At 35.5% G+C, this 24,099-nt stretch overlaps 2 protein-coding genes across 4 annotated transcripts; both read left to right on the top strand.

The window, feature by feature from the left end:
• Nucleotides 1–3,430: 3,430 nt before the first annotated feature.
• On the top strand, nucleotides 3,431–4,605 carry LOC134262823 (homeobox protein Hmx-like). The gene is made up of 2 exons (XM_062745149.1): nucleotides 3,431–3,831; nucleotides 4,061–4,605. The coding sequence occupies exons 1-2, from the start codon at nucleotides 3,672–3,674 to the stop codon at nucleotides 4,516–4,518; spliced, it is 618 nt and encodes a 205-aa protein (XP_062601133.1). The 5' UTR covers nucleotides 3,431–3,671; the 3' UTR covers nucleotides 4,519–4,605.
• A 3,609-nt stretch (nucleotides 4,606–8,214) lies between these two features.
• On the top strand, nucleotides 8,215–22,609 carry LOC134262830 (nuclear transcription factor Y subunit gamma-like). Of its 3 annotated transcripts, none has more exons than XM_062745160.1 (6): nucleotides 8,215–8,314; nucleotides 9,474–9,572; nucleotides 12,234–12,313; nucleotides 14,104–14,336; nucleotides 20,066–21,287; nucleotides 21,484–22,609. In XM_062745160.1, exons 2-5 carry the CDS (start codon nucleotides 9,488–9,490, stop codon nucleotides 21,249–21,251), a joined length of 1,584 nt encoding a protein of 527 aa, XP_062601144.1. In that variant the 5' UTR covers nucleotides 8,215–8,314; nucleotides 9,474–9,487; the 3' UTR covers nucleotides 21,252–21,287; nucleotides 21,484–22,609. The 3 variants fall into 3 exon arrangements, with proteins under 3 accessions (XP_062601144.1, XP_062601146.1, XP_062601145.1); XM_062745162.1 differs by having other exon boundaries at nucleotides 8,228–8,303; XM_062745161.1 differs by having other exon boundaries at nucleotides 8,231–8,314; nucleotides 9,477–9,572.
• Nucleotides 22,610–24,099: the final 1,490 nt, after the last annotated feature.

Below are 24,099 nucleotides of genomic sequence, written 5' to 3'. Positions count from 1 at the left end.
CTTTTTGATCTGACATATATTTTGGATTTTCCAGAGCAAAACATGGATACTGCCAATATATTCATATGGGAGGCGGGGGGTATCATTTAGTGAGCTCATTGCTCACAGTACCTCTAGTTTATCCATAGGAAAAGTAGTCCAAGGGAACTGAAACTGTATGGAGTATGCGTAAAATTTCCTATCTATGTAACCTGGACTCAAATATTAAAATATTTTGTATTGTAGCAATTGTAGTTTTAGGCAAGGCACTAAAAACTGAACAAAACAATGGCCAATCAAACAAACAATAGAAATCACTAAACAGGTAATTAAACACGGTCCTCCACTACCGACTATCCAGAGGTGGGTCAGGTGCCTAGGAGGGGGAAGCATCCCGGTCCTGTCGAATAGTCACACTCGTCCTTAGCTGTATGTACTGATCAGGTAGGCGGCCGGAATAAATTCCGTTGTTATATCCAGGGACGTAGCAACCGGGGGGGCCAGGGGGGCCTGCCTCCCCCCCCCCCCCACTTTTCCCCCCAACATTACCTTTACTATAGTAAAGGTTCATTGAAAGGATGGTTGCCCCCCCACTTTTTACTATAGTATAGTGATATCAAGGATTGTAGGGAAAAATTGGAAGTGATAGTAAGTTGGCTTTGAAAAAGTTGGCCACTACCTCCTCTCCCCCCCCCCCCCCCCCCCCCCCCCCCCCCCCCCCCCCCCACGAAATAGGACTTTCGTGTTTGGGCAAACTTTTAATTTTCGGGTTTTTCTTTTGTTTTTTTTTTTTGCTTGTCAACTTTTTCAGGTAAGTAAAACAAAAATTTCTCTGGTTGGCCCCCCCCACTTTCAAAAACGATGCTACGTGCCTGGTTATATCGACTATAATTAAACAAAAGCATGTTGGTATGGAATATGTATGTCAAAATACGACCCATTGCTTTGTTAAATCTGCTAACAAGGATATTATACCGACCTTAGAATGTTGACTTTATATGAGAATGTTGAAATCCTTTTAGCATCAACTTATCTCCCAGGAGCCTGCCTTGGTTTTAAAATTTTATTGTTCTCAGAGCATGCGCTTATGTATTGAATAAGTTGAAAGAAATAAACACCATATGTAGATAATAGCAGAATATTATTACATTTTAATTTATACGGAATTAGAGTTTAATCATTTTGTTCAGTTTGGTTGTTAGTAAGACCTGTCTTTTCCTTTAGCTGCGTAGAGTATTGCAAATTATATTACTAAGTGAAATGGTATCTACATGTATATATGAGATAGTTAATTCAATGTCCGTAGGAATTGGGGAAGGGTGTAATTTTGCCGATATCTAATGCATTGCAGAAAAACTTAGATTTTTTCATTTATCTGCCCCTCAAAAATTACGTCTAAGGGTTCCTTTAAACCCCCCCCCCCCTGAGTGTGACCACAACCTGAAAAGTTTTAATTTAGTTATGTCCGTAAAACTGAAATTGCTTCCTACGAACCTGTTCAATAAAGGCCTATTAAATGGTTTTTTTTCTATAAAGGCCATAAGCCTTAATTAAATCACCAGATTCCGAAACATTTATGCACATTTACTGGACATACCCAGACTTATTCCAACAAGTATGAATGGCCTACTGCGAAAAATGAATGACGGATTCAGAGAACCTCATTTGGTCATTAGGGTGAAAATCAAAATTCTTCAATCTTATTCCACATCAACTGCAGAAGACCACCAATAACCATCCAAAAGATTATTTTGTTACTGCAAAAATGTTAAGAAGAAAAGCTCAGCGAAAATTATGACAGGAATTTAGGAAACAAGGTTTTGAAGCGGAATAGACAAACTTTAAATTTTAATGCGATATCCTTTTCTAAAAATCTAAACAAGCAATCTTCACCAATGTATAAAGGAACAATCAGAGTCTTTTGCGTGTTAAATAGAATGTTAAATTTATTCAAAAAGCTGTTAGATAGTGATACTTTATTTGAATTATAACATTTTAGAAGTTTCTTGTTTGCCAGCAACTTCGTATATTTATACAAGAAAAGAAAAATATACAAAAACAAACCAACAGAAAGGGGAAAAGCAAGAAATTAGCATGCATGGATGTATTTGCTTTAAAAGCCACATTTTCAATCTTTTTTGATTATTTTCATTTACAACTGTAAAATTCTAATTGAGTGTTTCCCCGTCCATTAATTTATTCTACTTTAAATTTTATATCCTTAAATTCAAACTTTTATTTTGATTTGATAAAATCCTACTTTAACAAAGTCAAAATCTACCGAAACGTGACGTGGGTATCTAGAGAGAACTTATTGTAAATTGGATGTTATTTTTGTGGAATTGAATCCATTGTGCCGCTTTGTCGGACGATCTATCTTAATGTTCTCCGTGGTCAGTTTGTCCTAGCTGAGATCCTATCAGGGGGGCCTTTTGTACACTGCGGACCCTGATCACAAGGCCTGTCCCCCTCCTTTCCTTTAACCGACCCTCGGAATGTCATTAACGGGCACTCTCTCTAATTTGTTGTCATTAACAAAGTAACACCAAGTGTTTGTAGAAGATGGTGAGATATGAAGAACGTTACATCAAGTATATACCGGGTCCCGGAATCTCAGAAATTTTTATGAGTACAGTCACACATTAACGGGGCGATAGGTGTCTATTTCATAATGGTGTGGGACTTTAAATTTCACAAGCTCATATATAGAAATTCTAAATGATACATGTATATATAATGTGTAGTACTTAATGAAATTACACTTTTTCTTCCATTTGCTAAATTCTATATTTCATGATTCAAATAGTTAAATAAAATACTATTATTTAAACACATATACAGACATTTCGATAAATTTTATCATAGTTTTTATTACGGAGGATTTTCTTAAAAACTTCTTTTTAACAAATACATGTATGTGTGTGGGAAGTTGGTGGGTTCCAGTTTTTCTTTTTACATCATTCCCCAGATGGTAGAGTCAGAACGAGATATATCTAACGATCAGTTAAATTCATCAAGTCAAAGGGAAATCAAAAGTAAGAACCCCCTTCTCCCATTATTTCCGCCAGACAGATAATCAAGAAGAATCGCAGCACCATATGGCGCTGAAGAAATGGTAAATTACAGAATTATAGATCACAGGTCAAGCCGCGAGTCTCACGCAATGTGCGATCACGCTAATACGCTGCTCGTGCGAGGCGCTCTCATCCATCAAGGAACTGGATGCTGACAATCTCTATGTTTGGTGGGGGATTTGGGAGGGTCTGTTACACGCCCCATCAGCTTAACTGGTCAGCAGCGGCTACCCGTCTGTATGGGCCATTAAAGAAAGATTGCCCCGAGAAACGATAGCTGATAAGTGAGCAATTGAGTGCCTGTATGTGGCGGTTAGTATTACAAATTGATCGTTACAGTTATCAGTTTTAAAATCACTTTGTCCAGCTCTTGTTAATTATAACCGTTTATCCCCGTACCCGGTCACTTGACTTTGCTTTAAAGAAAATAAAGAAAAATGAAGGTTTTAATGACAATTCCCTGACCTCGGTCACTACAACCCTTCCACATGACGTCACGGGTAGTTTAACTCCCGAAATATTTATTTCACACCACATACTCATAAATCTAACACTTCTAAATAATCCTCCGAAGCTTAACTCAGGTTTTTGATGATGATTGTAAATTAAGATTTAACTATGACAGAAAAAGAAAGATTATCTTCGTCTTTTTCCATTGAGAGTCTCCTGTCGACCAGCGATTCAAAACTGCAGGAACGGCCAAGAAAAATCTCCAGATGTGAGGAAACACTTCATCATTCTTACAGAGTTAATGGAGAATTCAACGAGGACATCAAAGGTAAAAACATGTTTTGTAAAAATAAAAATTTTAATGAAATATTGTCGTATGACATATGTGTAACAATATTGATTTCAAGTAAAATTGAAAAATTATATTTTTTAAAATATTTTTTTAAATAAAAAGATTCTAAAACCTTTATTTAAAACGTGAACTTATTAAAATAAGTTTAAATTTAAGCCTGCAATGTAAAATTTTTAAAAAAATTTGTTGACCTTATTTTTTGAAGACGCAGACGATATCCCGACGGACACAAATACTCACTTTGCAAAGGGAAAAGCGTTAAAATGTAAACAGAAAAATACACCATCAGATGATACAGAAAGCGAGAAAGGGACTCTAAATGTGAAACATAACACAAACAACGAAGATTCCGGATGCTTAAAAACTCGAAAGAAAACGAGGACTGTGTTTTCACGCCATCAGATTTTCTGCTTAGAGTCTGCTTTCGATGCCAAGCGATATTTGTCAAGCACCGAACGTTCTGAAATCGCTTCCACGCTCAATCTAACAGAAACCCAAGTCAAAGTGTGGTTTCAAAACAGACGCAATAAATGGAAGTCCCAGCTCGCGGGTGATCCAAGTATTCCACCCGAACGCTTCCCCGTGTTGCCTTATGGCGGAAGGTTTCCGTTTCCGATTGGAACTCTCGGAACTCCTTTTTATCCGCCTTTGTTTTATCTGTGACTCGACGGTGCATTTTTTGTCCTGTTAATGGTTGAACATTTCCAGATTTTTGAAAATCCAGTGTTGAACTTTATGTAATAATCTTGACTCTTTGCCGTGCTGAGATTTCAATTCATGTTCCAATGAGAAGGATTTTTTTTAGAATGTGAATATTTGTGAACTAAATTAATATGATTATCAGACATATATGCTATAAATTCTGTTTAGAATTCATTCAATTTAACTAACATGTACAGAGAGTATGATATTGTGAAATAATTTAATTTTGTTTGTATTCTCGCCTCTCATTGGTTGATTTCCAGAACGCAAAACATTTTGTATAATCTGGTTTGGTAAACACACCCCCTTGTTAATCATTATATCCATGCAATCCCCTCATTTCCAGTCCTCGGAATCCACGTTTCAAATTTAATAAATTTACCTTCAACTTTAAACAATTACTCGTTCTTACCTCATGTAAACAAACATCATGGCTGCTAGATCTATGTATCAGTTATTACCTCCCCTCGCTTCAAATCACTTCCGTTACTACGGTTGTATTATTGCGCGGTAAATTTGAACTGATAAAAAGCAACACAATTTTACATCAAAAGTTGTTTAATTATTTTAAAATTAAATTATAAGGAATGACAACTCTGATATTATCGTTTACGCTTTTTTATAATCCGCTTCGCAGATTATAAAGCATGCTATTTATATGGCCAAGAATTAGAGTCATTCCTTAAATATAAAGAACACGTAAATAATGTTAATTCCTGCCCTAATATTTTAGCCAAATTCCGCGTAGATTTAGATGCACATTGGTTTTGAACCTCAATATCAACTCTGAACGTGATTCATGCTAAATATCCTGCAACTGACAGTTAAGTTATGATTCATTGTACTGTATTTTACATTTTAAGTTATCTCGGCCAAAGTCTAAAATTTCGACAGATTTTGAATTTATCGGATTGTAGGTTAATTCAATTCAATTTTCTACCTGCTTCTAGAGTATTTTATTTTAAAAAAATGAATCAAAAAGGATTGGAAACAAGTTTTTTACTACATGTAGTTCCTCTCCTTATATCAAACAATTTGTCATGCAATATGATATAAAATTTTCAAACTGATTTAAGTAAAACTCTGTCCAATTAAACAGCAATTTAAAATCTACAGGTTTCACCAATAAATTTATGAACAGCAACAAAATATTATTAAATCAGTTCAATAAAAGGATTGTGTTGGTGTCATCAAGAAAAAACAATTAAGATTAATTTATCCCTAGCGTTTGGATAATTCCTACAAGCAAAAGAGAAATGATAATCATCTTCATTTTTACCCAATTCAACTTTATTTGCATTTTTGTGCCCCGCCTTCGCGAAAGCATCATCTGTCATTCGTCATTCGTCTGTCCATCTGTCAATCCGTCCGTCACAAAATCTTTAACATTGGTAATATCTTTTGAATGACAAGAGATAGGGCTTTCATATTAAATATGTAAGTTACCTGTGACAAGACCTTTCTAAATATACTATGATTTTTGACCTTGAATTTTGGCCTACTTTTCAAAAACTTTGACCTTGGTGATAACTTTTGATTGAGAAGAGACATGGCTTTCATATTAAAGCTGTGTAAAGCCTGTGACAAGACTTTTATAAATTTACTATGATTTTTGACCCGTGGCATTGACCTTGAAGTTTGACCTACTTTTAAAAAATTAAATATTATTCAAAATTGGCCATAACTTTTGATTGAGAAGAGATAGGGTTTTCATATCAAACAAGTATATATTAAATGTGACAAGATTTTTATACTTACACTATGGTTTTTAACATCGTAAATAACCTTGACCTTGAAGTCTGACCTACTTTTCCAAAAATTTAACCTTGGTCATAACTTTTGAATGAGAAGAGATAGGGCTTTCATATTAAAGCTGCGTATTGCCTGTGACAAATCCTTTCTAAATTAACAGTACTATGACTTTAACCCGTGACCTTGACCTTGATGTGTGACCTTCTTTTCAAAAATGTTTTTTTTCTTATAAATTTGACTGAGAAGACGTAGGGCTTTCATATTTGACAAGTGCATTATCCGTGACAAGATTTTTCCAAGCATGTTATGATTTCTGATCCCCTTGACCATGACTTTACGATTTACCTAATTTTCAAAAAAATCAACTTCGGTGATAACTTCTGAATAACATATGATAGGGCGTTCATATTTCACACAATATGCCATAAAAATGACATCACACACACACAAACACACACACACACACAGAAAAAAAACGAAAGCGGGTGACCACAATTCTTTGAATTTGCTTGTTTCCTTCAAAAACCCAAGTTGTTTACAATATTGTCACACAATAATACACAATAGGCCACTTTCTGCTACCCATTGAAAAATTATATTACATGATAGCAGGTTAAAAGAAAAATTCAATTTCAACAAATCCAAGAATTGCATGCAAACACCAGACAGCTGTATGTAAAACAACAGGTCACGAAAAATGGATAAAAGAATTTTAACTTTATTATGATAACAGATAATTTTATCATATATGTTTCATCATCAACTGAGGGAATTTGCATGGATCCTCCGTTCCTTTCCAATACAGCGAGTGATCCTTTCTCGCCAAATTGCGCAATAATTAATTTTTCTCGTATAATTTGTCCTGAATTTACAATTGTTTTAATCTATAAGAAGCCTCTTTTGTACAAATTTGTAATTTTTCTAACACGTTGAATTGTTTATTGTAATGAAAAATTGAGATTGAAAGACACACGGATGAGTTTAATAACCTCTTTGTTTTTAAATAATTTTTATATTGCAATATGCAAAATAATACAAAATATTCTTTTGAATGATTATCTTCGTTTTCATATTTCTATTTTTTAAATTTCTTTATAAATATATAAAGATTTTTATCTCTTTTACTTCGGATGAATCTTCTCCAATCAATTTTCAAGAATTAGTGAAAATGGAAAAAGAAAAAAAAACGGCGGCCGTTTTATGTATGTATATTTTGGTTAAAATATTGGTAAGTAAACATAAAATGTGTATGTAAATTTTGTTGTGGGGGGAGAGGAGTCGTCGAGCACATCCCCTCAATGTTGCTTAGCCCTCCCCTTTCACCAATATTTCTGTCTTTTTTGGTTGTACATCGAAGAAACCAGTTTTAAACATACATGGTTTGAAGTATAGTTATATGAATCAATTAGATATATAAGGGGTTGAATGTAATGTTTCAGTTGAGACAATTAAGAATCAAACGCGTATTTCCTAATTTAGGCTAGTTTTACATGTAACAAATCCAACTACAGTCCTCTCTGTCTCTAGATCCGCCACTGGAAAATAAAATCAACAAAATGACACTACGCAAATAAAATCTAATTTATATACCTTCTTGTGCTGATCTGTCATAATGACCAATTAGTCTTTGGATTCAACGAAAAAAAAATCATTTATACTTTTCTTATCCCAAGATACCATTTGAATTTCCCTCTGTTTTCATTTTAGATTGTTCCATTTCCTAAGGGAGGATACCCTTACAAAAGATAGAATGAATAATCTTTACCAATCAAAAATTTGAAGAAATATCAAATGATTAATTAGTCAGCATCCTTGTAAAACTCTTACAAATGATTCTTTTGATTTGTACTCATCGGTTAGTGTTTATTCGCATTAAAGGTAACCTAATTTCCCCCTTTTATACTCAACAGTGAACTCGTCCAAATCAATTCACGTGGAACACAACTCACCAAAGCAGTCGTTACGTGAAAACTCAGAAGACAGAAGATTTAGGTGTAAGTATTAGGTAAGTTCACTGAAAAAGGTAGGAAAAGTATTTATTTCTCGATCTAAAATGTTTATACAAATGATGAAATAAATTTTATGTCGTACTGATGGAAATACTTTGAATGATTGAAAGTTTTAAAGACTGCAACGGTGTTGAACAGTGCAATGGAATATTGCAAAAGAAGTTAACAAGTTCACATCTCCTTTCTTCTGTCTTTTGCAAAGGAGTAATTGACTAAGAATTCATTGTCTTAGACACACAATGAATTCTTAGTCAATTACTCCTTTGCAAAAGACAGTCACATAAGACAGGTTGGGAAGTTAACAAGTCTGAAATGGCAAAGATCAAGATGTAGAAAGCTGGTTATAGTGTAACCATTCTTAGTATTTAGGTCCCTGATTTTACAAACTGCTTGGCTAGTAGAAAAAAATCTTTTTTATGGAGGTTCACAATATTTTAAACCACCATGTGGCATCTTCGCAAGCCTTTAGGCCAAAAGAAAATATATTCTTGTTTCCTGTCCCCTGGGGCCTGACCAAAAAAATAGGGTAGGTAGGGGCCTAGGGAAAAATTTTTGAGAATTTTTTTTTAACTCAATGAATGAGGAATACATAGCATGTAATAACAAGAAAGCAGTATAATAACAGTTTATTAAGCAAGTTTGTTAAAGACTTTATATTTAGTAAAGTTATCATATACTCTTAATTGTGATGTAATATTTCTATATTCTTTGAAATGAATACAGGGTAGATATTTCAGAGACAACACACTAGCTGATCGCAAACACACCATGATAAATGGTCAACGTTTATCATGCACTTTTTTGACAGGTCTGCCCAAGTTTTGTATTCAAATTCTTCTGAGATTCATCTGCGAAAACATTAAATATTTTGGTCGACTTGAGTATTTCTGGAAAATAGCCCCGAAACAATGAAAATATATATATAAAAAAAATAAAATTGGGGGTCAGAGGGTAAAATGTAGGGTAGGTCGGGTGACAGGAAACAAGAGTGTTTTTTTATTTTGGCCTGAGGGTTTTTAGGAGCAAAACAGATATGATTGAAATTCAGATTCAATAGAAAATATATTGAAGGATGAAGGTATCATTAAAAATATTCTTAAAATACTGAGGATTAGTGGAATCCAGCCTCACATTCAGTTATTTTTGTTTTTTTAGTAGAAGAGTCAACAATGGTTGTGACAACAGACATATTTCTGAAGGAAGACCTTCATAAACTCCTGAAGAATCGCTTCATCGTTGTCATAGGAGACTCAAGTGAGTATTAGTAGAGCTCAAGACCATAAACAGAGAAAGAAGACTCGAGTCATAGTCTCACCTACTAACCTCTTTTTTTTTGTAAGAATGAAATAGCAAACATCTTTTGCTGTTTGTTTTGGTGGAAAGTTGGGTATATTTTGCTATCCATTTCCGATCAAGGATGAACAAGGATCTACTCTGAGTTTTATTCTCTACACCCTGAGGCTAAAGAGTGTATGGAGTACAACCCAAAGTAAATCACTGCTTACCTTTGATTGAAGCTGGATAACTAATAATTTCAGTTGTCCAAATAATTATTCTTTGTAAATCCAAGTCCATTCAATGGTATTTTAAACTATCCATAAAATTTACCATGTGCTACATAGCATCATTATGTCATGTTACAAGTATTTGCTTTTGATGATATAAAAGAAACTATGCATTGTGACATCACATTATTTATTCTGGCTCAGGCCAAATGCTCAAAAAATTACACACAGTTTGCAAGATGATCAAATATTATGTTAATCTACAAGCTACCTAGGTTATAATAATTGTGCCTCAGAGCCCTCTCCCTTTGTTTGTCCATTAATCATTCTCATCTGTGTGTAACACTTTTGTCTCAAATTTGAAATTTTATATCGTAATACTCTCTATGGGGTTAAGAAGATCCCAGTTGATTTTGAGAAGAAAAGGTCAAAGCCAACGGCTCATGTGAGTTTTCTGATGACATTTTTAGCTCACCTCAACGAAGTTGGGGGGAGCTTATGTGATACCCTCGGCATCGGCGTTGGCAGCGTCCCGGGTTAAGGTTAAGTTTTTTGAAGCAGTTTTCTTTTTAAGTACTTCTATGTCCTATATTGATTAGACATGCATGGAAGATGTTTCTAGTGTGTTTCATTGTACCAGTCAAAGTTTCAGATGCTGCAATTTCAGCAAAGGAATGACCAGGTTAATGTTTTTGGTACAGGTTAACATTTTTGGTGCAGTTTTTGGTGTAGGTCTCATTTCCGAGTAACTATAAGCCCTATGTTGACCAAACTTACATGGATGGTACATCTTAGGATGCATACTACCAGACTTGCTTCAGATGCTGAATCTGACCTACATTTTCCAGTTGAGTGAACAGGTTAAAGTTTTTGGTGCAGGTTCTATGAGACATATAATGACCAAACTTGCATGGATGGTACATATTAGGATGCGTACTACCAGTCTTGCTTCGGATGCTGAATCTGACCTACATTTTACGGTTGAGTGAACAGGTTAAAGTTTTTGGTGCAGGTTTCATTTCCAAGTTACTTTGAGACATATAATGACCAAACTTGCATGGATGGTACATCTTAGGATGCATTCTACTAGACTTGCTTCGGATGCTGAATCTGACCTACATTTTCCGGTTGAGTGAACAGGTTAAAATTTTTGGTGCAGGTTTCATTTCCAAGGTACTATGAACCCTATAATGACTAAACTTGCATGGATGGTACATCTTAGGACGCATACTACCAGACTTGCTTCGGATGCTGAATCTGACCTACATTTTCTGGACGAGTAAACAGGTTAAAGTTTATGGTGCAGGATTCATTTCCAAGTAACTTTGAGCCCTATACTGACCAAACTTGCATGGATGGTACATCTAAGGGTGCATTCTACTAGGCTGGCTTCAGAAGCTGAATCTGACCTACATTTTCCGGATTAGTGAAAAGGTTAGTTTTTTATACAGGTTTCATTTCCAAGTAACTTTGTGCTCTATGTTGAACAAACTTGCATGGATGATACATCTTAGGATGCACACTAATGGACTTGCTTCAGATGCTGAACTTGACATACATTTTCCAGATAATAGACCTCGTAAAAGTTATGGGTGCAGGTCTATCACCAAGAAACTATAAGGCTTATATAAACCAAAGTTGTACAAATGATGCATCAAGGGATGAAAACTCTCAATCTTGCTTCAGATGCTGGATTTTAATTACATTTTCATGATGAAGAACTAGTTTTAAGTTTTTATATAGGTCTATTCCAAAGTATCAAAATTGCATAAATTTTGCATTTTTGGATGTACACTTTTTGTTGGTTAATTGTGTGACTTAATTTGCCTTACTTAAGGACAACATTCGTTGAGGTGAGCTCTGTAATCTCTGATTACCTATGTTTATGAGGTCATGTCTCTCTGTTTAAACTTTTCACATCCTGGTAGTCTTTTTCTCAAGAACCACTGAGCCAATTTCAACCAAACTTGACCACAAAGTCAAAGTATCTTTAAGTAAAAGGAATTCAAATTTGTTGAAATGAATTAGGGTCATGCCTTCTTCCAAGGGGAGAAAAATATGAATTAGTGAAAAATTAATGACATCCTTTGAAAAAACTTCATCTCAAAAACTACTGGGTTAAAAAATATAAAACTTATGTTGAATCATCCCCAGGTACAATGTAGTTGATTTAAAGGTTTCATTAAGTTGGTTCAAATCATGACCTCTTGGGGTTGGGTGGGGCCACAGTGAGAGATTAAAGTTTAACCTTCTTAGGTGAGCACCGTGACTTATGGGTCCCTTGATTTTTTAGCAAGGAACACAACTTAGCTTGTTTTGTTTTTTTTTAAGGCCAGACAGTATTTTGGTACATTTATAGTAGATACTTGGTTGTATTGGTGACTAGACTTTGACACGTTTTAATTTACAGATCAGAGAGCTATATACAAAGACTTGGTACTTCTGTTACAGAAGAATGATTATATCACATCCAGACAGCTAAGAACCAAGGTTTACATTTACATTACATAAAAGTAATAATCAATTAGATCAAGTCTACTTTTTAGCTCACCTGAGCCGAAGGCTCAAGTGAGCTTTTCTGATCAAAATTTGTCCGTCGTCTGTCGTCGTCGTTGTCGTTGTCGTAAACTTTTCACATTTTCATCTTCTTCTCAAGAACCACTGAGCTGATTTCAACCAAACTTGCCACAAAGTATCCTTGAGTGAAGGGGATTCAATTTTGTTCAAATGAAGGGCCACGCCCTTTTCCAAGGGGAGATAATTATGAATTAGAGAAAAATTAATGGCATTTTTTAAAAATCTTCTTCTCAAGAACCACTGGGCCAGGAAAGGTGAAACTCATGTGGAATCATCCTCAGGTAGTGTAGATTCAAGTTTGTTCAAATCATGACCCCCAGGGGTAGGGTGGGGCTAAAATGGCCGATCAAAGTTTTACATAGGAATCATAGGAAAATTTTTTTAAAATCTTCTTCTCCAGAACCACTGGGCCAGGAAAGATGAAACTCATATGGAATCATCCTCAGGTAGTGTAGATTCAAGTTTGTACAAATCATGACCCCCGGGGGTAGGTTGGGGCCAAAATGGCCGATCAAATTTTTACATAGGAATATATAGGAAAAATCTTTAAAAATCTTCTTCTCAAGAACCACTGGTCCAGGAAAGATGAAACTCACGTGGAATCATCCTCAGGTAGTGTAGATTCAAGTTTGTTCAAATCATGACCCCCAGGGGTAGGGTGGGGCCAGAATGGCAGATCAAAGTTTTACATAGGAATATATAGGAAAAATCTTTAAAAATCTTCTTTTCCTGAATCACTGGTCCAGGAAAGATGAAACTCACGTGGAATCATCCTCAGGTAGTGTAGATTCAAGTTTGTTCAAATCATGACCCCCGGGGGTAGGGTGGGGCCAAAATGACTGATCAAAATTTAACATAGGAATATATAGGGCAACCTTTTAAAATTTTCTTTTCAAGTATTTCAAAGCCATGATTAGTTAAATTTATATGGAAACATCCTCAGGTAGTGTAGATTCTAGTTCGTTCAAATTATGATCCCCTGGGGGGGGGGGGGGGTTAAAATTCAAGCCCCCCCCCCCACCTCAGTAAGGCTTAAAAAAAATTAGTTTGTTTCCTGTAACATTCCCAAAAAATCAAGGGTCGGAAGAAGGTCGGAAATTCTTTTTTTTTTTTTTTTTTTTTTGCTTATGAATGGTGAAACATCCCGGACTGAAAATACCAGGTGTTATATTTACAGTGGACACCCAACATGGCATCCAAAATGGCTGCCTATAGCAGCAGAAAACGAACTTCAGAAAGTTGTAGGGGGAAACTGTTGTTACAATAATGATAACTCTGTATATTTAGGGTAAATGTAAACTAGGTTGACATATTTTATGTCTCAAATTTACTACAAGCTATTTTTTTAATTTAATAAATGGAATCAGCTGATCGATCAAACGAAGTTTTGCCATTTTTCAGAAGAAAAAAATCCACCCGGGGATAATTTGAATGGGTCGGTCGGGTTACAGGAAACAAACATATTTTTTTTTTAGGCCTAAACTTTCAGTTCTGATCTGATATGTGCTTTTTCCTAGCCGATGTGCTCAGGTGAGCGCTGTGGCCCCTGGGCCTCTTGTTATAGAACGTCATCATTGAACAAAAAATGCATATGCAGAAACACTACTACATGTTTTGATGGAAAAATAAGCTGTCAATCCATCAGAAAGTAGTATATATTTCATACTAGTATGTGTTTTACAATGAATATTATTTGATTTCAGGGAGAATTTTGCTTTGAGAATGATGAGTTGATTGAAGGTGGTAGGAGGTCGAACATGAACAATGGTACAGGATACCGCGAGGTTCGACAGTACCAGACCGACTGCCACCTACTGAGGTTCTACTTCGTCACCCGCTGCTACGGAACGTACATGGAATCCATACTAACAGATCTGTCCGGTGAACTGTCCCCAGATGTTGTCATCATGAACTCTTGTCTCTGGGACATTAGCAGGTAGAATTAAAAAAATTTGTATGCCCCACCATGAATATGGACAGGGCATATAGTGTTTGTCATGTCCATCTTCTGTCCTTCTGTCCTTCCGTCACACTTTGCGTTTAGTTCAGTTCAAAGCTCAGTTTCATAAAAACTATCCAAAATATTTTCATCAAACTTCATTTGCTGATAGATATTGATGAGAGCTATGCAACTGCATCAACATTTTTTACCTTGACCTTTCCTTTGACCTTGACCTCACTTTTCTTAAGTTAGTGTTTAGCCCAGTTTTAAACATACCATTAAAGATGGTGTTATCAAACTTCACATGTTGATACATGTACATACTGATGAGAGCTATGCAACTGCATCAACTTTTTTGACCTTGACTTTTTCTTGACCACACTTTTCTTAAATTAGAGTTTAGCTTAATTTTAAAGACACCAATCGAGAAATTTTTATAAAACTTCATATACTGATACATACTGATGAGAGCTGTTCAACTGCATCAACAATTTTTACCTTGACCTTTCTTTTGACCTTGATCACACTTTCCTTATATAAGTGTTTAGCTCAGTTTAAAGAAACTATCCAAGATATTTGATAAAACTTCATATATGATGAAAGCTATTCAACTGCATCAACATTTTTTACCTTGGCCTTTCCTTTGACCTAGACCTCACTTTTCCTAAATTAGTGTCAAACTTAATATGCTGATACTAGTGTTGTACTGATAATCGGAAAACATCGATTGCCGACGAAAAAATGCTTCCGATATTCTGATGATCGATTATAATTTTTCATAATCGATCATCGGAAACATACTTCTAAGTACATTCCAGAATTATCTATTTCTAGTTTAAAATTTATTTATTCTTAATGAAAGAAAATTGGCATGTGCTTCTGATACTTGCCAACTAGCATGAAGCAAAGGTACTTAGGAACTGGAGTAAATTTTGGTGTAGGCTCATAGAATTTAAAACTTCACTTGTTCGCCCACGTGGTGAATTAAAAATCTGCAGGACCATTCCAGTCCCCTTACTGAAACCAGACGATTTCCCCATGTTTTTTGCTTTAAAACTTCCAATCAATTAAATAAATAAAAGTAACATGGACCTATTGTTCCTAAATACCCTTCATCTAATCCATTTACCAGTACTACATGTTTTGTGAAATCTTTAAAATGATCGTCTTTTTTTTCTAATCCGAATTTCCCCCATTCCTCTGTGTATCGATTATATGTGGTAGATATCCAATTTAATTATTTTCAATTACACAGTCTTATGAAATGGAAGTGTTATTAGGCTTCTACTTATTCCGGATAAGTTTCAAAAATATTTAAACTAAAAGAAAAATCTTATTCATATGCAGATGGTGGCATCCGTTAGCTACTAATATACAGTCCAATGACCAGGAAAAGGGGATTTAAACAATAAAATGCTTTCTTTGTTTGTTATTACTGGAATTAACGGAAGCAGCTGTTGCAGAAAAAATACATACTGTAAATCACTTTTTATTCGCGAGAACTTTATTTTCGCGTAATTACGCGAGACGACATGCTTGCGAAAATTTCAATCTCGCGTATAATAGAATTCCTTAAGATTATATAGAGCAATGACCACAATTCGTGAAAATTTTGTCTCGCTAATAAAAAGTCAATGACCATCTCGCGAAAGTAAGGTGTCGCGAAAATAAAGTGATCTACAGTAACCCGCTTTACGTGGGTTATGTAATTTTTTTCTGCAATAGCTGCGACCATTAATTCCAGTATTAATGATGCGAACGTCTTTATACATTTCATTTGCGGAACAGCCACTGATCAAGAAATCTGTACAGGTGACATGCCTACTGTAGTTCATGCAGTGATTAACACAATGGGTTTTCTTAAGAAATAAAGGAAAAAATATTCAGTGGATGTAAATATTAAGTATATAACCTTCAAAAAATGATAGTAAAATATTTAATTAAATTCAATTTCATTTACTATGATGAAATATTTATGCGAAATTTATTTTACAAAGTAATTTGAACTTCAATTTTCATTTTAAACAAATGCCCAAGTGTATTTCATATTTAATTATATCTAGACTTTAATTGACCCAGTGATGTATTCAAAGGGTTAAAAAATCACAGAGATTGTGGCTTAATTAACAGATTTAGCTGTAGGCTCCTAAATTTAAAACTTTAGGAGCCCACGTGGCTAGTGGAAATTTTAGTTAAGTTTAAACCATGCGTGTACTATGTAGAAAGTGTGAAATAAGCAAAACTTATAGAAATAATATGAAATAAATGTAACAGTCTGCTTTTTATATACCAAGCTATAAAATCTGATTATAATCGGTAAAATCGCATCGGAAGCAGTAACCGATTCCAACTGATGATTGATTGTGAAAATTAAACGATGTCCCATCACTAGCTGATACATACTGATGTAAGCAATTCAACTACATCAACATTTGACCTTTTCATTTGACCTTGACCTCACTTTTATCATATTGTGTTTGTCAGTTTTAAAGAGACCATTTATCTTTTTTTTTCAACTTTATATGCTGATACATACTAATGAGAGCTTTTCAACTGTATCAACATTTTTTGACTTTGGTCTTTCCTTTGACCTTGACCTCACTTTTCCTAAATTAGTGTCAAACTTCATATGGTGATACATACTGATGTAAGCAATTCAACTGCATCAACATTTTTGACCCTGACCTCACTTTCTGAAAATAGTGTCAAACTTCATATGCTGATACATACTGATGTAAGCAATTAAAGTGCATCACTTTTCAAGATATTCTGATCAAATTTCATACAAATTTTCATGTTGCATTACTAATATACCCTCGTCGGGGCATTCATGTCCTATGGACATATTTCTAGTTTTGGATAATGGATTTGAATTATTGAAAATGCACTTTCTAAAGATACTTATCTCAGTTTTTAGCTCACCTGAGCCGACGGCTCAAGTGAGCTTTTCTGATCACATTTTGTCCTTCCTCCATCCGTCTGTCTGTCCATCCGTCTGTAAACTTTTCACATTTTTCGACTTCTCAAGAACCACTGAACCAAACTTGGTACAAAGGATTCTTGTGTAAAGGGGAGATTTACTTGTTAAAATCAAGGGCCAAGTCCCTTCACAAAAGGAGATAATCAAGAAAAGACAAAAATAGGGTGGGGTCATTAAAAAGTCTTCTTTTCCAGAACTAATGAGCCAGAAAAGCTGAAACTTATGTGGAAGCATCCTTGGGTAGTGTAGATTCTAAATTGTTAAAATCATGACCCCTGGGGGTAGGGCAAGGCCACAATAGGGAACACAAGTTTTACATTGAAATATGTAGGAAAATACTTTAAAAATCCTCTTCATAGGAACCAGACCTGCCTACCCTTCCACTTTTGGCGTAATTCTTCCGCTTTTTACCACAAAATTACGCTATTACGCCACTTACATTAATTTTACGCTTTTGATATATTAAATGATATTGCAATAAGTACATCCATTTCTATGCTCAATTTAGTTTATTTTAACGTTGCTTAGAACAAGATAAGAGAAATGTGATTGTTAAAAAGATACAATACATTGTTATTTTGCACTATTTGTGTAAACGTGCAAACTCAAGCCTTCAATAAAGTGATTTGATATTTGATACAAACTGACCAAATGCTGCATTAAGGGTGTACGGTTGGTTTGAGTTTATTATAGGATACTGGTATTTTAACAACACTTTCTTGACAAGAGATGATTCGAAAAAGAAAAGTTTATGCCAGCTTTGTTTTGTAATATACAATTTAGGTTGTTTTGAAAGAAAATAAAATACCGCATAGCGAATTATTTTAGCGGGGTGCTTATTTAACTTATTTTAAAATTTTGCATTTTGATGGTAGCCCGCTAAACTCTTTAAATTGCTAAAATAGTAGTACTTTTCTTAGTGTTCATCTGCAAAGAATTGAAACCCTGTGTCCGCTAAAATAAATTACGCCAAAATTATTGGCAAAACAGAGCAGGCAGAACGCCAAATTTTACAACCGTCAAGAAAACCCACCAAACAGAATTAGAGTAAAGCAACAAAATAGGAAAACATGATTGATTACGCTTTAACCTCTGAAATTCCACCAAAAATTTACTGAAATTACACCCTTGAAATGAAAAGGGTAGGCAGGTCTGAGGAACTACTTGGCAAGAAAAGCTGAAACCTTTGTGGAAGCATCCGTGTGTAGTGTAGATTTTAAATTGTCCAAATTATGACCAATGTGGTAGGGTTGGCTCACAATACGTATTACAAGGGGGGAATTTGGTAAAGAACAGCATGGCCAAAGCTACTCAGGTGAGTGATGTGGCCCATGGGCCTCTTGTTAAAAATCCATACAACTAACCCAGTTTCACTGTCTTGTAAATAGATCTTAAACTTCTTCATTTTTAGCTCACCTGAGCCAAAGGCTCAAGTGAGCTTTTCTGATCACATTTTGTCCGGCGTCCGTCTGTCTAGCTGTCTGTCTGTCCGTTTGTCTGTCTGTAAACTTTTCACATTTTTGACTTCTTCATAAGAACCGCTGGGCCAATTTCAACCAAACTTGCCCAGGGGCTGACAAATAGATTTTTAAGGCACTTGTCCAAGGGCAAGTACATGGTCAAAATTGACTTGCCCTACCTGAATTTTTGCTTGCCCTACCATAAACTAATTCTGTATTTATAGATTATTTTTCAAAAAAAGAGGAAGACAAATGCTGAGTAAATCATAAAAGCCCCTATGCCCAGCTTTAAATTTATGGCCTACAAAATAATTCTATTTTTGATAAGTCACTTGCCCACGGGCAAGTGGTTGATAAAATTTCACTTGCCCATCCCTGAAATTCACTAGCCCCGGGCGTCGGGCAATGGGATTTGTCATCCCCTGTTGCCACAAAGCATCCTTGGGTGAAGGTAATTCAAGTTTGTTCAAATGAAGGGCCACTCCCTCATTCAAGGGGAGATAATTGGGAATTAATGAAAATTTGGTGGTATGTTTTAAAAATCTTCTTCTCAAGAACCACTGTGCCAGGAAAGATGAAACTTATGGGGAAACATCCTCAGGTAGTGTAGATTTAAGTTTCTTCAAATCATGACCCCCGGGAGTAGGGCCATAATTGATCATATTTTTATGAAAGCATCCTTAGGTAGTGTAGATTCAAGTTCGTTCAAATCATGACCCTCGGGGGTAGAATGGGGCCACAATGGCCGACCAAAGTTTTACATAGAAATACATAGGAAAATTCTTTTAAAAATCTTCTTCTCAAGAATAGCAAAGCCATAATTGATCATATTTATATGGAAGCATCCATAGGTAGTGTAGATTCAAATTTGTTCAAGTCATGACCCCCGGGGGTAGGGCGGAGCCACAATGGCCAATCAAAGTTTTACATAGACATATGTAGAAAATTCTTTAAAAATCTTCTTCTCAAGAATAGCAAAGCCATGATTGGTCGTGGGACTACTTTTGGATTTAAACTTTTCAATAATAATTAAACCAATTTCTACTTTTTCCTAGCCGCAGTGCTCAGGTGAGCGATGTGGCCCATGGGCCTCTTGTTAGAGGTTGGTGGTTCTTAGACAGTTGTCTATTTTTCATAGGAAAAAGTAGAGAGTAATTTTTTTAAGATTGAATGGGGATATTATAATCAATATCAAATTACAGAATTTTAATACATGTAGCTCAATAATTTACATCCTTTAATATTTTGTTAGAAATTACCAGCTCTGATGTTTTAAAACATAGATATGGGTCAAATGGAGTGGATGAATACAAGGAGAACCTGAACAAGCTGTTTGACCGCTTTAAGCAGTGTCTGCCTGAGGACTCGCTGGTCATCTGGAACACCACCTTACCCGTCGCCAAGGACATGAGGGGCGGTTTCCTGGTCCCTAAGGTAGAGTTCATGAAAAGCACTCTTAGACTGGACATCCTGGAAGCCAACTTCTTTGCCAAGCAGGTTGTAGCCTCTCACGGATTTGACATTCTTGATCTACATTACCACTTGAGAAATCGTCTGGACTTGAGAGCTCAGGACGGTGTACACTGGGACCAGAAGGCTCATCGCCACATCACCAACCTGCTGCTCACCCACATTGCTGATGCGTGGAGCGAGAAAATGCCAGGCAGAAACAAACCAAAAACAGATGTCAATGGAAACTGCCAAACCACGCCTGTTGTGACAGAACCTTCTATAAAGGAGGTCCAAAGAACCGTGAGTTTGAAGTCTCCTGTGAGCCAGAACAAGGAAAACGTAAAAGAGAATGCTGAGACAGCCAGGACGATTGTCAACACCCGCAGACTGTCAGGTGGAAGTGTCAATCTGAACAGGCAGAGGAAGTCTGTAGACCCAACTAAGCCTGTCACAATGGGGGAGAAGGAACAACTGGAAATATTCAGTGTATCCAATGCCTCAACTCCAAACTCCAGGCGGCGATCATTTGACAAACTCCAGGCAGATCTGAACAAGGTTCAGAGAGAGATACTGGGCATGGTTAGTACTCCACCTTCCTCCAAGGGACATTACTCCAACCCCCCACTTAGAGAGAGGGCACCTTACACAAACTCCTACCAGCCTTCTCAGTGCTATACGGACAACAACCAGGGCTCATCGGGTAGCTATACAAACAACCTCTCCTATGACCTGTATCAGACCCAGTACCAGTCTGCCTCTTACAGCCAGTCTTATAACCAGAACATGAACAACATGCGGAATAACTACATGAGCAACTTTCAGAATAACTTCATCAACAACTTTCAGAATAATTTCATGAACAACCTTGTGAACAACTACAGCACTGGTGATTTCCAGTGGCAGCCCTATGCCCAAGACAATTATCAAGGAGCCAACAAAGTTTGGAGCACCAGGAGCCACTACAGACACAATCAGCCCCAGAACCCGAGCTACTACAGGATGTCACACAATTACTGAACCTAGACACAACCCACAGAACCCAAACTACAGGATGTCATATAATTACTGAACCTAGACAAAACACACAGAACCCAAACTACTACAGGACATCTCACAATTACTGAACCTAGACACAAACCACAGAAACAAAACTACAGGATGTCACATAATTACTGAACCTAGACAAATCTCACATAACCCAAACTACAGGATGTTTTGCAATTACTAAACCTAGACACAACTACTACAGGATGTTTCAAAATTCAGGATGTTTCAAAATTATTGAACTCAGACACAAACCACAGAACCAAAACTACTACAGGTTGTTTAAAAATTACTGAACTCAGACACAATCCACATAAATGGAAATACAGGATGTCCTACATTTAATGTGCCCAGACACAACTCTCAAAACCAGAACTAGCTACTACAGACATCCCACATTTACTAAACCCAACCCAACCCACTGAAGCAAGCCTATAGGATGTCTCATAATTATATCATGTATACACTTATTTACGGAAATCTACAGGGACTCTCACAATTATCTTACCCAGTGTTGTCTTTCATTATGTTGTTCTCATGTAAAGAAAACTCCTATCAGACTCTGAGTAGAAGTCAACTTACTGGTCTTGGCTCATCTGGATACTACTGTATAATAGAACAAGTCGGTACTAGGAATGTGCTTTTTGTGTTGTCTAAAAGGATATGGAAATATTTGTACATTTTTCCGCCAAAGCCTTGGTTTTGCACAACATTGCTTTGGTCTTATGATCAGTGCAAAGATTAAATGATGCTATGTATCACAATGGATATAAAATATCCACCAAGATACAATACTAAGAAACTGTTTTGCTTGTGTAAAATATTTAAAACTGTAATGCCACAATTTGAAATGTGGCCCATTTTCTGTGTGTCTGTTTGTGCGTGTGTGTGAATGTATATAATCATGTGTATTGTACCAAGAAGAAGATTGGACAGATCATAAATGTTGACCTTGAATCATGCAGAATTGATAGAGATCTGTTTGTAGAAAGTGTGTCTGAAGAATGCGAGGGAATAAAAATCATATTTGACATTAAAACTGATTGTTAGAAGCAGGACCCTGAGGATAAAGTGTAGTTTGTTGTTGCTATTGACTACGTGACTGACTATCTGGTGACTCTTAGACGGGACCTGTCAAGAACTTACTACACTTGATATCCAATTTCTAGTGCTTAGAACTGCTTTTAGCCTGATTTTAAACAATATGATATTTATTTTCATAATTAGACTAGTGCTTGATACCTTTATGCTTTTAATTTATGTTCCTTTTCAGGGATATTTTATGTATTACATGTATTTACAATGTCTTTTTAATAAAAATATAAAAAATATGTACGCAGTTTTCATTTCAAATTCCCTCTATATTTCACAACTACCATATTTTTAACTCACCACAGGGATTTATCAGTTAACCATCTGAGGGACAATATTCAATCCCATTCACAATGGAACAAGAGGCCCATGGGCCACATCCCTCACCTGAGTAACTTTGGTGTAATGTTCTTTATCTGATTTCCTCCCTTTTTATACCTTGCCCTAACCTCCCCCTACCCCAGGTCAAGAATTGAACAATTTAGAATCAAACTTGCCACAAAGTATGCTTGCACATTAGTTTCAGCCACGCCCTTTCAATGGGAGATAATTGGGAATTAATGAAAATTTGGTGGCATATTTTAAAAATCCTTATGTGTGCCAGGAAAAATGAAACTTATGGTGTAAACATCCTCAGGTAGTGTAGATTCAAGTTTGTTCAAATCATGACCCCCGGGGGTAGGGCGGGGCCAAATATCTTTTATATTTTGTATATAGATATATAATTGTGTATGTACAAAGCCATAATTCATCATATTTATATGGAAGCATGCTTAGGTAGTGTAATTCAAGTTTTTGATATATTGTGTCCAAAATAATTTTATTTTACATAGAAATTTATAGGAACATTCTTTAAAAATCTTCATCAAGAATGAAAGGCTTTCATCATATTTATATGGAAATGCTTACGTAGTATATTTTTTTGTTCACTACGGTGAACTATCACCTTTTTCAGAAAAATCTTGTATGGAAAGACAATCAATGAATATCCCTGGCGTGACATTTATCAAATATTATTTTGAAAATGAAATTAATGCCCTGATAATTTATAGTATTAATTTTTTACAAATTAAATTGCGAATCAGCTTAACAGAAGTCGGCCAAAGTTTTACATAGAATATATATGAAAATTTTTTAAAAATCTTCTTCGTCAGAATGGCAAAGCCAAAATTCATCATATTTATATGGAAGCATGTCCAAAGTGTAGACGCAAGTTTACTCATCATGCCACCAGAAAAAATTCATTTTACATAGAAATATATCTTAGAAAAAGTATTATATACATTACAAAGCCATAATTCAGCAAATTTATATGGAAGCATGCTATAGTGAAAAATCATTTGTTTTATTTACATGCGGTTTAGATGCCTGCACATGTACATTTGTAGAAATATATAGGAACTTCTTTAAAATTGGCAAATCAAAGCTTTCATCATATTTCTGGTGCACTCTATGTGATCGAGTTTGTACATTTTGAAAATTGTCATTTTTTTACAATATCTATATAGATCTTTTATGCTATACATCTCAGAAAAATTAAAATTCATATTTTATTAACTATATTAGAGCTGACGCCAATTATGTCCTTTGAATTGGCCCCATTTTACATAGAAATATATAGGAAAATTCTTTAAAAATCTTCTTCCGTGTGCAAAGCCATAATTCATCAACACACATATCTTGTAAATCGAGTGTACGCATTTATTTCATAGTATGACCAAAAATATAT

Source organism: Saccostrea cucullata, unplaced genomic scaffold, assembly GCF_032062105.1.
Source record: "Saccostrea cucullata isolate Sc308-1 unplaced genomic scaffold, CSIRO_AGI_Scuc_v1 ctg372, whole genome shotgun sequence".
Taxonomy (NCBI): Eukaryota; Metazoa; Mollusca; class Bivalvia; order Ostreida; family Ostreidae; genus Saccostrea; species Saccostrea cuccullata.
The sequence above is the reverse complement of the archived record's forward strand: the minus strand, read 5'-3'. Positions and strand labels throughout refer to the sequence as shown.

Coding starts and splice junctions, on each gene's coding strand:
- LOC134262823 (XM_062745149.1), top strand. CDS start 3,672: ATGACAGAAAAAGAAAGATTATCTTCGTCTTTTTCCATTGAGAGTCTC. Junction 3,832..4,060: donor ATTCAACGAGGACATCAAAG/GTAAAAACATGT, acceptor TATTTTTTGAAG/ACGCAGACGATATCCCGACG.
- LOC134262830 (XM_062745160.1), top strand. CDS start 9,488: ATGGTTGTGACAACAGACATATTTCTGAAGGAAGACCTTCATAAACTC. Junction 9,573..12,233: donor CGTTGTCATAGGAGACTCAA/GTGAGTATTAGT, acceptor TTTAATTTACAG/ATCAGAGAGCTATATACAAA. Junction 12,314..14,103: donor CCAGACAGCTAAGAACCAAG/GTTTACATTTAC, acceptor ATTTGATTTCAG/GGAGAATTTTGCTTTGAGAA.